The sequence below is a fragment of the Strigops habroptila genome, chromosome 7, assembly GCF_004027225.2.
Source record: "Strigops habroptila isolate Jane chromosome 7, bStrHab1.2.pri, whole genome shotgun sequence".
Lineage (NCBI taxonomy): Eukaryota > Metazoa > Chordata > Aves > Psittaciformes > Psittacidae > Strigops > Strigops habroptila.
The window spans coordinates 31,697,117-31,711,303 of NC_044283.2; the positions used below are offsets into that span (position 1 = coordinate 31,697,117).

General features: G+C 40.5%; 1 protein-coding gene across 1 annotated transcript; it reads right to left on the reverse strand.

The window, feature by feature from the left end:
• Positions 1-57: 57 nt before the first annotated feature.
• On the reverse strand, positions 58-8,769 carry FRG1 (FSHD region gene 1). Its single transcript, XM_030491668.1, has 9 exons — positions 8,595-8,769; positions 8,268-8,335; positions 7,040-7,162; positions 6,030-6,087; positions 5,739-5,853; positions 5,223-5,327; positions 4,381-4,472; positions 3,258-3,368; positions 58-2,368 (listed from the first exon to the last, which is right to left on the reverse strand). The coding sequence occupies exons 1-9, from the start codon at positions 8,654-8,656 to the stop codon at positions 2,332-2,334; spliced, it is 771 nt and encodes a 256-aa protein (XP_030347528.1). The 5' UTR covers positions 8,657-8,769; the 3' UTR covers positions 58-2,331.
• Between the last annotated feature and the right edge of the window lie 5,418 nt (positions 8,770-14,187).

Genomic DNA, 14,187 nt, shown 5'->3' on the forward strand with positions numbered 1-14,187 from the left:
TATAATTCTGGAAACACCTAAAAAATTAGAATCAAGGATCAGTTCTGCTAATTACAATTTCTTTCTGCAAATGTTTTAATGCAGAGTCTCACTACAGACATGTTGACATTCCCAGCAGTTGCCTGCTTTCTTGAAAGAATGCATAGTTAATAGAAACTGATAGGAAATAAAGATAACTTCCAGTCATTCCTGCTATGTGCTAAGCTTAGACTCAGTTTTGTACCAGAACTAGAAATAAAATCTGTGAAAGCTTTAAAATGAAGCTATTCAACTGGTAAAAAGCTCAAGTATTCAATCAGTTTATGTGACCATCTGATACTATTATGTTTTAGTTAATAGTATTAATAGTATTTCCTGAAATACAATAATCAGATAAGTGATAGACATAAGGGAGAAGACAGTTCTCTAGAAGATCATTTAAGTTAAAAACCCCCAGCTACTAAGGAGGCTTTTGTACCTCTGAAAACTGAGGGGAAAATTCTCATTTGATAGTTTTACTTTTTTTTTTTTTATTCAACATAAACCTTGCTTATTTAATTTCTCAGCATTCTGTTATAACTTCTATTGGCATTAAAACAGAAAATCTTGTGGAGCAGCCGGAATAACAGGAAGGTCTCCAAGGATTTGTCTGTACAAGAAAGTTACAAGCACAACAGTCCCAATACAGTTGCACACACCAGATCCCTAGAGGGAGCATTTTGATTTCTCATTTGTTGTCTCAACAGAAAAAGCTGAAGCGGGGAGAAAAGGCATTCATTCCAAAACAGATATTCATACAAGGAACTAGCGAGTGTGCCTATTCTTATAAAATGGCTATTAAATAACAAGTAGATTTAACAGGTATAAAACAAATAGATAAATTATGCTGCCTTAGCAGAAAAAGCCATGTGGCAAAAATCTCTGTACTCAGTGGGACAGAGCACTGATAGAGCATGATAAGCTTAAAAATGCCATCAGTGGAAGGTTTAGACTTTTGTTTGCTTTTTCTAAAAAAATGCCTGTTACCTCATGAATGTGATCAGCCTGCGGAGATTTTCTTCTTTTGGTTCCATAAAATGTGTGTGGGCTATATTCATATTTTTTAAATTCTTGGAAAAATTACATGCTTTTATTGCTAACCTCCCCTAACCAGCTATAATTTGTTTTCATGCTGAAAGTCAATAAAAGGTTTAAACAGTTATGATGTACTTAGATTCTTTGTGCCTTTTCCTCAAGGCCAACTGCCTATGAAATAGACCAATATAAACTGCCATTACTGACTAGGTGCTATTGGTCTGCTCCTGCGCTCTTTTTAGACACATCATTATCTTGCATGAGCTTACAGTTTTGTACTATGTGTGCAGTTCAAACTGACAGCTAGGAGGAGCTCCAGAGAGACATTTTAAATTATTCCCATAAAAATGCTCAATGTTCTTACCAAGTAATCTTTATGATGCAGATTACAAAAGCTGTGGAGAGAGTAAGCAATTGTTCTGAGGTAGTTCCTATGGAGATGTTGTTACTGAAAAGCTTCTTGGTAATCAGAGCAGACAGGGGTACCATATTTTATGAGATACTAAGAATGCATATTATACATGACCATAAAAAAAAAAGTCCCTGCTCTTTTATTAAACAAATTCAAGTCCATGCCATAGAGAAACCAGCAAAATCAGTTTTTCCCTCTTGTAAAATAAGCGGCCTGCTAACACAAAAGAGCCATCCCTTTTTCTCATGAAGCACTTGCATTTTCATTTGTAATGGAGTTCTATGATCTGTCAACACTTTTCAGCATACAGACTACACCACTTATCTGTTTACAGCATTGTTTTAGGAAGGCTGAATATTCTGGCCCAGTCCTCACCTGATGCAATGTAGACTGGCTCCACAGATGTCCTACTCTGGTTCTGGGAGGATGTGTTCCAAGACATGCATTTTCAATTATTTCTTCTTGTTCAATAGTTACATACTTCTTACACATTCAATGTGTTAACCATATTTTGCTTTCAAACTTCATCACCGTTCTCTTCAGCCCTTAATGTCTTCTGCCCTGTCTCTTAGCTCAGGTTCCTTTCATCAGCCCTGGAAGACTCGGTGGGTCAATTTCTTTCCCATTAAATAATTATCTCACTATTTCAATAGCATGTAGTTTTAGAGTAAATGTAATAGTATTCATTAGTGAAAGGTGACATTAGTTTCATAATTAATTACAGCTCTCAGGCAATCCTTTAAAAATAACATAATAAAAACATCAGCAAAACTGCTTCAATAAAAAATAATTACAAAACATTTTACTCCTGTTTTCAATTATGACACCATCATCAAAGCTGCAGAAGAAGATGGACCAGCTGGTTGCTACTTGCAGTATCTATCTGCTTTCACTTTTGCTCTCCTGTATGGAAAAAGCAATGAAACAAGATTTAGATTAAGGCCAAATATGATTACATCAGGGTGTTTTAGCCTCCTCAAAGCATTAAGCATTAAAAGCAATTTTCTTAAACTTTACTTCAGTAAAGCTCTCATAAAGTCTAATAATACTTTGGATTTGTCAATTAACTTATTTTTTTTTAAGGAGCTAGAACTGCAATGTCTAAAGTTAACCCTGTCTTTCCCTTCAAATCATCACGAATTGCATTTTCTCCACCCTGAGGAATGGAATTCGGATTCGGTGTGATTTGAAACTGACACTCAACCTCTAATGTCCCAGGAGTCTTCTCCCATCACTTCCAATTATCAGAATAGTCTTCTGCATTCCACCAACTGAATTAATGCAAATATTTCTACTGTATATTGATACAAAATGTTTTAAAAATCCAAGACAGTTTTTATAGTCTCAGCTCACGTGGGGAAAAAGATTGTTCCTACTAGATTGCATGAACAGTGTTCTTAATAAATGCTATTTCTCTTTAAAATGCAGCTTTCCACTCTCCAAAGTGCTTTGGTGCCATAGATATTGAAAATGCTAAAATTAGCTTGATTTTGTGGTTAAAAAGATTTATCCCTCAACTCTTCTGTACTAAACAGACTGACCGACCTACTTAAAGATTTCTGAAACAATTAATTTCTGGGTAAATCTAAACCTATGAATTTCAGTTTAAGAAGTGAAAATGCAGACCACAAAAAGAAGCCAACCCCAGAACTCAGCCAGATCACTGGCCCAAGAGGAAATGCTTAACACCCCACCCCATGAAACATAGCTCTCTTTTGTACCCCAGGTTTACTATAATTCCACCTCGCAGTAGTTTTTAAATCAGGATGTTATTTCTTGTACTCCGAAGTACCTGTCAAGCAGCATTTCATGAAAAGTGCCTTCTTTCCTGGCTTTTCTAAGGGCTTTTGAATCTTCTTTGCTTATTTTAAGCTTTTTGTCTTGAAAACTTTGGAATTTCCTTCTGTAAGGGGAGGGAAAAAAATGTAAAAGAGTGTAACTGCTTTACTGAAAACTTTGAAAAACAGCTGTGATAAAAATATTAACTTCTATTACACAGTGGACAACTGGCTTAGCAAAACCTAGCAAACCATTACAGCACCAGATTTCTGGAGATGAAGATATTCAGTGTTCTGGGTTTTTTTCAGTCTAAATGGGAGTAAGCCCTACACGATTAGCATGATGTGCTTACAAGTTTTAAAGTGCTCCTTCTTCAACTACTAGCATGACAAGTCAGGGAGGGAAAGTGTATTGGGTGTAGGTGGCAAGGTGCTGGTATTGGGGAGCTTCAGGGGTGGTCTGTGTGTGAAAGGTCCAGGGGCTGCCCTGTGCTGGAGCCACTGCAGGGTGCAGATGAGTCCATCAGCAAAGCTGGTGGCACCTCTGTGAAAACATATTTAAGAAAAGGCAAAATGCCACACAGGCAGAGGAGGAGAGGTAAAAGCAGAAGTTTCTGAGATGGCAGTGTGAACATCAAAGACAGAGAAGGAGAGGGAGGGAGGTGCTTCAGGCACTGGAGTGAATATTCCACTCCAGCCCATGGAGAGGGCCATGCCTGAACAGGAGAAAAGTGGGACAGGAAAGGAGCAGCAGAGAGAAGCTCTCATGTGTTGACCCATGCCCCCATCCTGCTTGGGGAAGCAGGCAGAGGAGTCTGGAGTGAAGCTGAGCTTGGGAGGTGGGTGAAGGAAAGGTGGTGGTTTTAATTTTTGTCTTTGTTTCTCACTATCCAAATCTACTTTAATGGACAATAAATTTAATTAGTTTTCCACAAGTTGACTCTATTTTGCCTGTAACAGTATCTGGTACGCAATCTCCCTGTCTTTATGTCAACCCACGAGCTTTCTCATACTATTTTCTTCCCTTGTCCTGCTGAGGGGAAAGAGAGTGAACGGCTGTGTGGGAACGTGGTCCTTCCAAAGACAGCCCCAAAGAGAAGTGAGAAAAAGTACTTGAGCCTGCTCTGATCTACATACACATAATTGATTTCACACTGTTTAACGTTCCCTTTGTCTTCATGTAGAAGATCATCTTTCTTCTCAGCTTCTCTTTCAGCACAAGTACGAATCTAGTCATGGAGAGAAAACCAAAACAGAACAGAAAATGCCTATATTTTTAAAACCAGAAGTTCCAGATTAAAGACAACAACATATCCTTTATAACAGAATGAATGTCATGGTGACTTTTTAAGTTAACATCTTTCAAATTGGTTAATTCACAACTGGAAAAAACTGCAATAAAAGCAAGAGCTGCCTCTTGGGAAATATTAAGTGTGATCCTCAATACTACTGTAAAACATGATTGCCTTCATCTCAAAGAAGCACCATTACAGTTCTCAGTTTTAGCAGCGGTAAAGTGCCTTTTTCAGAGACTGACTTAAAAATATTATTGCTCTGATAGACACCTACCTCTATTTGAGGCACACATATACTTTCCATGTCCAGATAAAGATAGTCTTTTTACATTCTCTTACTTAAAACATCTCCCCTTCTGCACCATCCTGGTAGACCCTCTGTCCCTGCTTCAGTCATAACTGATCTCTTCCATACCAAGCTGTTCAGAACTATCTGGACTATCACACAGACTGTCTTGCCCCCCCAACCCCTTCTCACCCTTCTGTAGGGGCAAAGTATCTTCCTATCTCTGCTAGAAGCATCTTGGTTTATGCAGCCATGCAGCTCATTTACCCTTCTTGTGGCCACTTGACAGCTTATAGAAAGCTATTATAACTGTATTAACAGCAATTTGCAGCACACAGACACTTGCTTGTTTGAATATCTGTGCCAATCCTGAATTAATTGTGGAAGTTATAGATTACCTTTATCATTTCTTCTTCCCCTGCAGTTTTGCTTTTGGCTTCTATGTCTCCCTCTTCATTACATCTAATAAAACGGCTGTTTGCTGCTAGTAATGCCATTTTCTTCTGCAGATATAATATCACATATTGTTAGTATAAAGAGTTTGTATATAATCCATGATTCATAACATTTATTCTCTACAATATACCAAAAAATCCTGTAAATGCATTTTATTCTTGTATGTATGGACATGTCAATAGCTAGCCAGTGGACTTGCTGGCTCCTTTATTCTTAAGATGCTTATAGCTGTCAAAATGCAGTAACTTGAAGTATTCTAAGAGTTTCCAATTATAGTAATTACAATTATATTACAATTATAGAAATGTATTGCAGCTGGGAAAACAGAAGTTTAAAAATTAAAATATGGAAGAGACTGCAAAAAGCTTTTACTCGACAGACAAAAACATCAATATAGGATTAATTCAAAATACAGTCAAATGCTAGGAATGTCAAATGAACTATTCCAAACAGCTTACATCTTGGAAGACAGGTTCCCATTGCTCTCTTGACCCTATTGCATCTGAACGTCCAACAACAAGTCCATCCGAATTTATACCAAGGTATTTGCCATAACCAGACTTCAGAGCAATCCTCAAAGAGAAAATGCAGGAAAGTGACGAAGAATGTTTTTAATTCAAGCAATTCACAATATCCAACAGAAACATTTTTTACTAGACAATGTATTTCAAGAGACTACCAAAACATTTATTCACACCAGAAACAAAGATAACAAGTATCAAAGCCAGTAACATTGTTTCAGTAATTACCTTGTATCAGACAACTTTACTGCTGTAAACTGTTCAGGAGGACTAGGGCCTTCATCATCTGAGGAATGAATGTTCCATTAGTTAGGTATGAAGTATTAAACATACAGTATTTTAGCCTGTTAATACTGCAGCTTCAAAAAGAATTAAACATGGCCATTGCTAAATACTATGGAAAGCTGCAATATTTTTTTTTCTTTAAAAATTCCTTTTTTGAGTATTCACTTCGAAAAAGCAAAGCAGGTGCTCATTTAATATATTTAGAGTGTTTACAGCAAGACAAAATAAAGACACTCCTTGTGTAAAGAAATTTACAGTTGAGAATGTTTTATAATTCTCCGGGTGGCTTTTAAAACCTTTATCTCCTTGTAATGTTATTTTTTCCACAACAAAATGTACTAAGGTTCAGATATGATAACACAACTCAGTATCCTAAAAGCTGCTAGCCTCTCCATCCCTCAAAACCAAAAGGAGAGAGTATTGCCATCATTGCTTTGATCTCGCACTAGAGGTGAAACACAGCTCAGGGTTCTGGAGCACTCCTTGTGTGACTGAGGGCTCTCAAATTCAAAGTAAGGACAAGATAATTATTTGATCACATTAGTCGCCCACTTGTGCAGCAACAAAACAAATATATTAAGATGAGGATGCAGCAATAAGCCTTGAAACTCATCTGCCTTGAGTTTCACTCTTCAATTGACACCAGAAAGATTTTATAGGATTTAATAAAAGTTATACTGCTTTTTATCCAGTAAGCAGTATGGCCTTTAACAGGTGACCGTCTCCAATGCAGTTCAATTTATTGTACATATAAACCAGCAAGAAACTAGATAAGTGAAACTAACAGTCATTAGGTTTAAGTCATCTGCATGCTATGGCTAGGTTTATTGCATTATTTTATTTGTAATAAGCCCTTTTAGCTGTAAAACTGCTTGCCTCTAAGTGAAGCTAATTTTATGCTCTTGCGCCTTTCATTACTAAAACTACTTATTTCCAAATTTCCTGAAACAAACCTTTATGTGGTGCTCCAAGCGTAAACAAGCCATTGTCGAGGGCATGGATGTAAGCTCCTTTATCCATTTCTATAGCTATCATTCCCGTAATTTCACCAAAATTACTGACAGCCCACCAGTTTCCTAAAATACAAAACCATGACAATTAACAGAGTAATTACAACTTCTGATTACAGCAGTTACAGAGGGTATTTCTGTGTCTTCTCCGAGATTTGTAGAGATACAACTGCTACTGCCATCTCGAGATCTTCGTGCATTATTCTTTAGCACAGAGCAAACGTCACAGTATTGCTGCTGAATTGGGACGTCCTGCTGTTCCACCCACCCTGTCACCCCTAGTTACAGGCTCCTGCGCTTCAACCTTTCTTTGTGTTAGTCCATAGAGCAAGTTGATCAATTCAGCAGCAAACATACACCTTGCAAGTGTGCACAGTGCACATCTGCATCTCTCATGACTCTGTGGTTCCTTTTAGCTGCTTTTGTTTGTTAAGTGATCAATCAAGGACATAACAGCACGGAATGACAACAGTCTGCCAAGTTACTGCTTATAAGCATACATACTTTGGTCCTATTTTATGATAAAGGGAAAAGTGAAGTTATATTTTGTTACTGGTTAATGTTTGTGTCTTCAGTTTTGATTAATAGTAGCAAATTCATAATGTGAACACATCACAGCAGTCAAGCAAGTATGAAAAAGTAAAAACAAACAAATTAGCCAAAACTCTTTTCCTTTTGAAAGGATAGATTGTTGAGTGAACTAAAGAATGCAGTCAGAAAGTAACTAGTGGCAGAGTAAGAACAGAAAGCACAGAAAATCCAAGCACTAATTTTCAAAGTGATAGTAATAGAAGATGTAGGTTATTTATACAGAAATACCCTCATTAAATAACAGCGTTACAGCGCTAAAAAGTCTCTCCTCCTGAAGCAAATACCATCGGAGAGAGAAGGAGGAGGAAAAAAAAAAAAAGAGGAAAGATCCAAGCTGATAAATGGCTCGGGATTACATAATTACATACTTCAGCTAAAAAGGTAAGTGGAAAATCCATCCCCTTGGTGTCAGAAGTTCTACTTGCAGTCTACAAAGATCCCAACATACACATGACGTTGTTAGAAAGTCACAAATCTCTACAGAACCTAGACTTCGTTTGCAAAGCCCTTTAACAACCTCTTCAGCTTCGCTATCCCCTACAGTTTCTACACTGTCACGTAATTCCGGAAAGCAGCTCACCAACAATATCAAGCTGCTCTGCCGCATCCTCCTGCCTTTTCCTTTTCTTCTCCTTCTGCTTTTTCTTGCTGAAAAGAGACGCAAAGAAATAAGAAGGTGCCTCCGACGCGGCCCTTCCCCCGCGAGCTCGCTCTCCCGCACGGCCTCACTCCCGAGCCCTATAGAACCGGGTCCCTGACACCGCCCGGCAGCAAGGGGCTCACAGCCCCAGCGCCCTGCCGCGTCCGGCCTGCCCGGGCCCACCCTTAACCAGCCTCCGAGGGGAGCCCAGCGCCTGCCGCGGCGGGAGGCCCGGGGCGGGGGGTGCGGGAACAGCCCGCTCCTCACCTCTTCTCTTTCGCCCCTTTGAGGACGAGCTTGGTGGATTTAACGCAGGAATACTCCGCCATGTCGAGCTACGGCGGTCGTGGAAGGACACATCCGGGTACGCCCCGACGGCAGGCGCGGAGCCACAAACCTTTCTGCCTGCTCGCTTCCCGCGCAGGCGCGCACCGCCCGCCTGTGAGCGCAGGGCGGTGGCGTGCGCTCCGTGCTGGCTCGTCGCGCGTATCGCGCCCTGCGCACGCGGATTGGGAGGAGGAGTAAAGAGAAGTTTAAAATCACCTTTAACAGCGTGTCCCCCTGCACTTCCCCCTGTTATAAGTCTGGCTTGGTGCCTTCAGTTGCCCTGGCGCTAAGGAATTAAGAGCTTACAGCTTCCTGTCTGGTATGTGGTAGCATCTTTTTGTGGGTGTACTCAAAAGCTTATCTGGTGGATGCGCAGCACAACCCTTAGCCCTGACTGTCTCAGTGGCGAGGGTGGTGTGACGTGGGGGCTGTGCTGGTGCAGGAGCAAAAGCTTCAAGGTAAGCCTGTGAAGACAGATCATAGAATCATGGAATGGTTCGGGTTGGAAGGGACCTTAAGATCATCTAGTTCCAACCCTCCTGCCATGGGCAGGGGCACCACACACTAAGCCATGTCACCCAAGGCTCCGTCCAGCCTGGCCTTGAACACTGCTAGGGATGGAGCATTGGGGAAATTGGATGGAGCTGGGGAAATGAAGCTTGTGAGGAAACCAACTACACCAAATTAGGGACAAAATGAGGTTTATGTCATTTTTTTCCCATCTTACTAGCTGCTCAGAATTCCACAGGGTAAAATCTACCTCAGGCTTTTCCCTAGGGGCATAACCATCCTTTTCTCACATGGTTGACTTACTACCTTCTCAACAGGTATCTCTACATCTTTGGGGAATGGCCTTGCTAGCACATGTGATTAGTCTCACAATTAGAGAAGTAGCTTATGTTTAGTCTTCCTAATCTGTTGTTTCTACTTCACACTAACAGAAGGGGTTTTGTGCCCAGAGGTTGTCTGCTGATTATATTAGCTGCTCAAGTGAAGTATACCATCCTTGTCAAATCTTGTCTTGCATGTACACATACAGAGATGCTTGCATTGGATTGCTTAATTTTTCTTTCTAATTTCATTACCTATGTATGCTTGCAAGTTCTCAGCACCTCAGAGGTACCTTCTTCAAGTAAGAAATGAATCTCATACATTGTTATGTCAAGGCATTTAAAAATCGCTGCAATCATGGCCAGTGATAAAACTCTGCATGGGTAGTGTCCTGGTGAAAGACCCTGGAGTTTGTGGATGACTGCAGGTGGCTTCCACAGGTAGTTTGATTGGATCCAAGACTCTGCCAGTTCTCACCAGAATGCTTCCAGTTTCTATCTACATGACTAACCCCATGTTTTTACCTGTGAAGCTGGAGTAGTTACACCTGCCAGGTAAAATGAAAACAACAGTTACGTACTTTCAAGAGTTTTTGGCAAGTCCCCCATTTTGGAGCTTTGGGGAAAAGGCAGTTGGGAGGAGGCATGGGCTTGTCAGCAAAAAAAACCCCAAACTTGAATCAAGTTGCTGCTGTGTGTAAATCCAGAATACTTTTGTGTCTGTGGCATGCTACTTTCCTGTTGGTGTCTGCTTCTGTTGCAGTTTGTTAGTGGAAGAAGTCATCTCTTTGATCAGTGTTCGGGAAGTGGATAGCTTGAAGCAATGTGTTGCTGTAGTAGGCAGTATGTGACTTTATTGGTTTATTGAACTTGCACCTTTCAATTAGTTCTTCCAGTAACAGCTAAAAAACTAGGCAGTACAGGAAGCTGCAGGCAGTGATGGACAGCTTGCGGCCACTTCTGGACTCTGCATAGAGCTGCAGTTAGGGAAGTATTTTGTTAGCAAAGTCTTGCATCCAGTCTGGTTGTGAAGGTCCTGCACATCTCACTGTATGTGAAGGACCAGAGAAGATCCAGATTTCCAAATGCAAGCTTGAGATACCTAGCCAGACTTCTAGCAATCCATCCCTTGATTTCAGCCTCATCCTCTAGTGCATTCTGTTTTCTGTTCTCATATTTCTAGAGATTATTGCCTGACTTCTAGAAACCTTATGGTACTGTGTTAGAATTTTACAGCCAATATTAGAATGGTTGAACCTTAGTTTGCTTCCTTCGTTTTGGTGGTAGATACAATGTCTTTTTCACTGTTAAAGCACTTTAGAATCACAGAATGGTTTGGGTTGGAAGTGTCATTAAAAGATCATCTAGTTCCAATCCCCCTGCCACTTTCCACTAAAGAGACACTTTCCACTAGACCAGGTTGCTCAAAACCCCGTCCAACCTGGCCTTGAACACTACCAGGGATGGGGCAGCCACAGCTTCTCTGGGCAACCTGTGCCAGGGCCTCACCACCCTCATAGTAGAGAATTTCTTCCTAATATGTAATCTAAATCTACTCTTTCAGCTTAAAACTACCCCCTCGTCCCCCCCGTCCTGTCACTACATGCCCTTGTAAAAAGTCCCTCTCCAGCTTTCTTGCAGACCCCTTTAGGCACTGGAAGCTGCTCTGAGGTCTCTCCAGAGCCTTCTCTTCTCTGGTCTGAACAACCCCAGCTCTCTCAGCCTGTCTTCATAGGAGAGGTGGGGGTTATGCTTCCCCTTTTCCAGTCAGTGGGAACTTCACCGGACTGCCACAGCTTCTCAGATATGATTGATAACGGTTTGGCCACTTAATCTGCCAGTTACCTCAGGACCCGTGGATGCATCTCATCAGGCCCCATGGATTTGTGCACCTTCAGGTTCCTTAGATGGTCTTGAACCTGATCTTCTACGATGGGTGGTTCTTCATTCTTCATTGCCTTTGCCTTCTGTGACTTGAGCAGTGTGGCTGGAGCTCTTGCTGGTGAAGACTGAGGTAAAAAAGTTGTTGAGTACCTCAGCCCTCTCCATGTCCCCTGTAACCCTTTAAAAGGTCTCACGTTTCCTTCCTGAGAGTGCACATGTTTTCGCTCGTCTTCCTTTTATCACCGACCCACCTATAGAAGCCTCTTTTGTTGCCCTGATGTCCCTGGTCAGATTCAATTCTGTCAGGGCTTTAGCTTTCCTGATCTGATCCCTGACTGCCTGGACAGTTTCTCTGTATTCCTCCCAGGCTACCCATCCTTGCTTCCACCCTTTGTAGGCCTCTTTTTTTTGCTGCAGTTTGTCCAGGAGCTCCTTGTTCATCCGTGCAGGCCTCCTGGTGTTTTTGCCTGAGTTCCTCTTTGTCGGAATGCATCACTCCTGAGCTTGGAGGAAGTGATCCTTGAATGTTATCCAGCTCTTTTGGGCCCCTCTTCCCTCCAGGACTTTATCCCGTATCACTCTACCAAGCAGACACCTAAAGAGGCCAAAGTCTCTTTCCCGAAGTCCAGGGTAATGAACTTGCTGTGCACCCTCCTCAATGCCCTAAGGATGTCCAGCTCCACCATTTTGTGGTTACTGCATCCAAGGCTGCCCTCCAGCCCTTCCCCAGCAGCCCCTCCTTGCTTGTGAGAACCAGGTCCAGCGCAACATCTCTCCTCTGTCACTTGGAGAAGGAAGTTACCATCTTAGTCAATATATTCATATTTTTTTCTACATGTTCATGTCTCCAGCCCTTTGAAAATTAATTCAAGCTAATGTCAGCATCAAGCAATTTTAGCAAATATAATTGTATTTGAATCTCATTTTATCATTAAGTACTTTTTTTTCCTGGCTCTAAACAGATACGCCTATAAGGCAGAAATTTTAGTAAAGGGAATATGAAAAATGGGAGAGCAATTATGTAGGAATTAGAAGAAAGCAGAGAGGAAGTTAGTGAAGCAAAAAAGAATGCCTGTCAGCATGCCTATCACTCAGCCACCCTTGCATGCTAACTTGCCCTTTGGTGTTTTGGTTATTTTGGGGTTTTACTTTGAATTCTTTTAAGGCTTCAATTCTGTGGAGAGCAAATTTGCAAGGGTTCTTTATTGTTTTCTTATCTCTACTTTAACTTTTCAACTTTATTTGTAGTAGATCTTATTTTTGACCACTTAGTATTTGGGGGGTATTTGTATGCTCTTGTCAAAGTGGGCCAGTGTACGTTGACACAGTGTGACTAGCTCTTCGAAGTATGTAAGCGCTTGCCTGACAGGTAAGATGAGAGAGGATGCCTTGACCGCTTCTGGTTAAGAGTATAAAGCATTTTATAAGAGATGTAGTAACTTTAAAGCTACTAAGAATTATTTATGTTAAATTGATGTTTTTCTTGTTAACTTAAAAAACCCCAAAAGCAAGTAAAACCAGTCTGTATTTTAAAATACATGAGATCATATGGTGGCAGTGCATGAGCTATTTTTCTGTTTGCCCACCAGATGCTGCTATAGCCACGAAAATAAATGCAGATGAAGAGATTTGAAAAAAGTGAGTAGTTTATTTTCATTACAGATTACCTTTACTTATCCTGCTCCTGGAAGGAATTACACACATGCTTACATTTTTGCATTGGGAATAATCCCAGTGAGTTCCATTAAGTAACTCACTCTGTGTGAAGTTAAGCCTGTTTATAAGCTTTCTCAGGATGGGGCTGTATCAGTTATGTTTGCTGTTTTCTGTATTTGCTATTCTGTTTTCCCCATTATGAAGCAAAAGAGGGAAAGGCAGAAGGACAGGTGCCATAAATTTATGATTTCTTTAGAAATGTAGATTATTTTTTTTTCATCCTCCCATAATGTAAAATATATCTTCTTGTTAATTAATATATTTTTATTGAAAATTCACATAGTTTAGGTTTCGTCTTTAATTTAGTGACTCCAGCAACAAATAGGCATCACTGCAGTATATACAGAAGACAGTAAAACCTTTTCCCACAGGGCAAAGCAATGCCATCAATTAGAAAGCTGTATCTAAAATGGTACTGCTTTGGCAAAGCTATTTAAACACTAATTTGCTAGTTAGTATTTTTGAAATTAAAACATTCCCAAAATGTCCTGGCTATGATTGCTTAAAAAAGTCTAACAGTTCATTTTCTTTATGGCAATGGAAATAAATGGAGCCTTTGTGTTTGCAAATGTAGAAAACAAATCACTTTTTTAATGACTGGATTTTCCTGCCAGCTTTGAATTTGCCGCATGTGCATTTTATTTTGAATGCCTGAAGAGTGAAGTCATTTGCCATCTCTCATGCAGATGGGGCAGATTGGCTGAGGTGTCATTTGCAAAATGTGCACTTTCATCATGCACGTTTGCAGGGGATCATTACAAACAATGTTTCCGATAGACACTCAGGGTGGATGGAAGTGGAGGGCTGAGACTGAATGTCCATGGGTAGCGATAGCCTAGTGTCAGAAGAGTTTGGACCAAAACTTGGGCACTTTGCAGTTTTCTTCCATCTTATTTATTTATGCTAGGAAATAGAAAAATACATCCCCAAACCAGAGAAGCTTGAATTAGCTTTAGACATCAGAGTTGACAGATAGTTTATATGCTTTTTTTTTGTGCTTTCATTTCTAACTGTGGAGCCCTTGTGAAATAACTAAGCTGCTGACTGATGTAACAGCCAAGATTGATACAGTTTTGTTTACTCATTTACAGAAGGAGTGCACT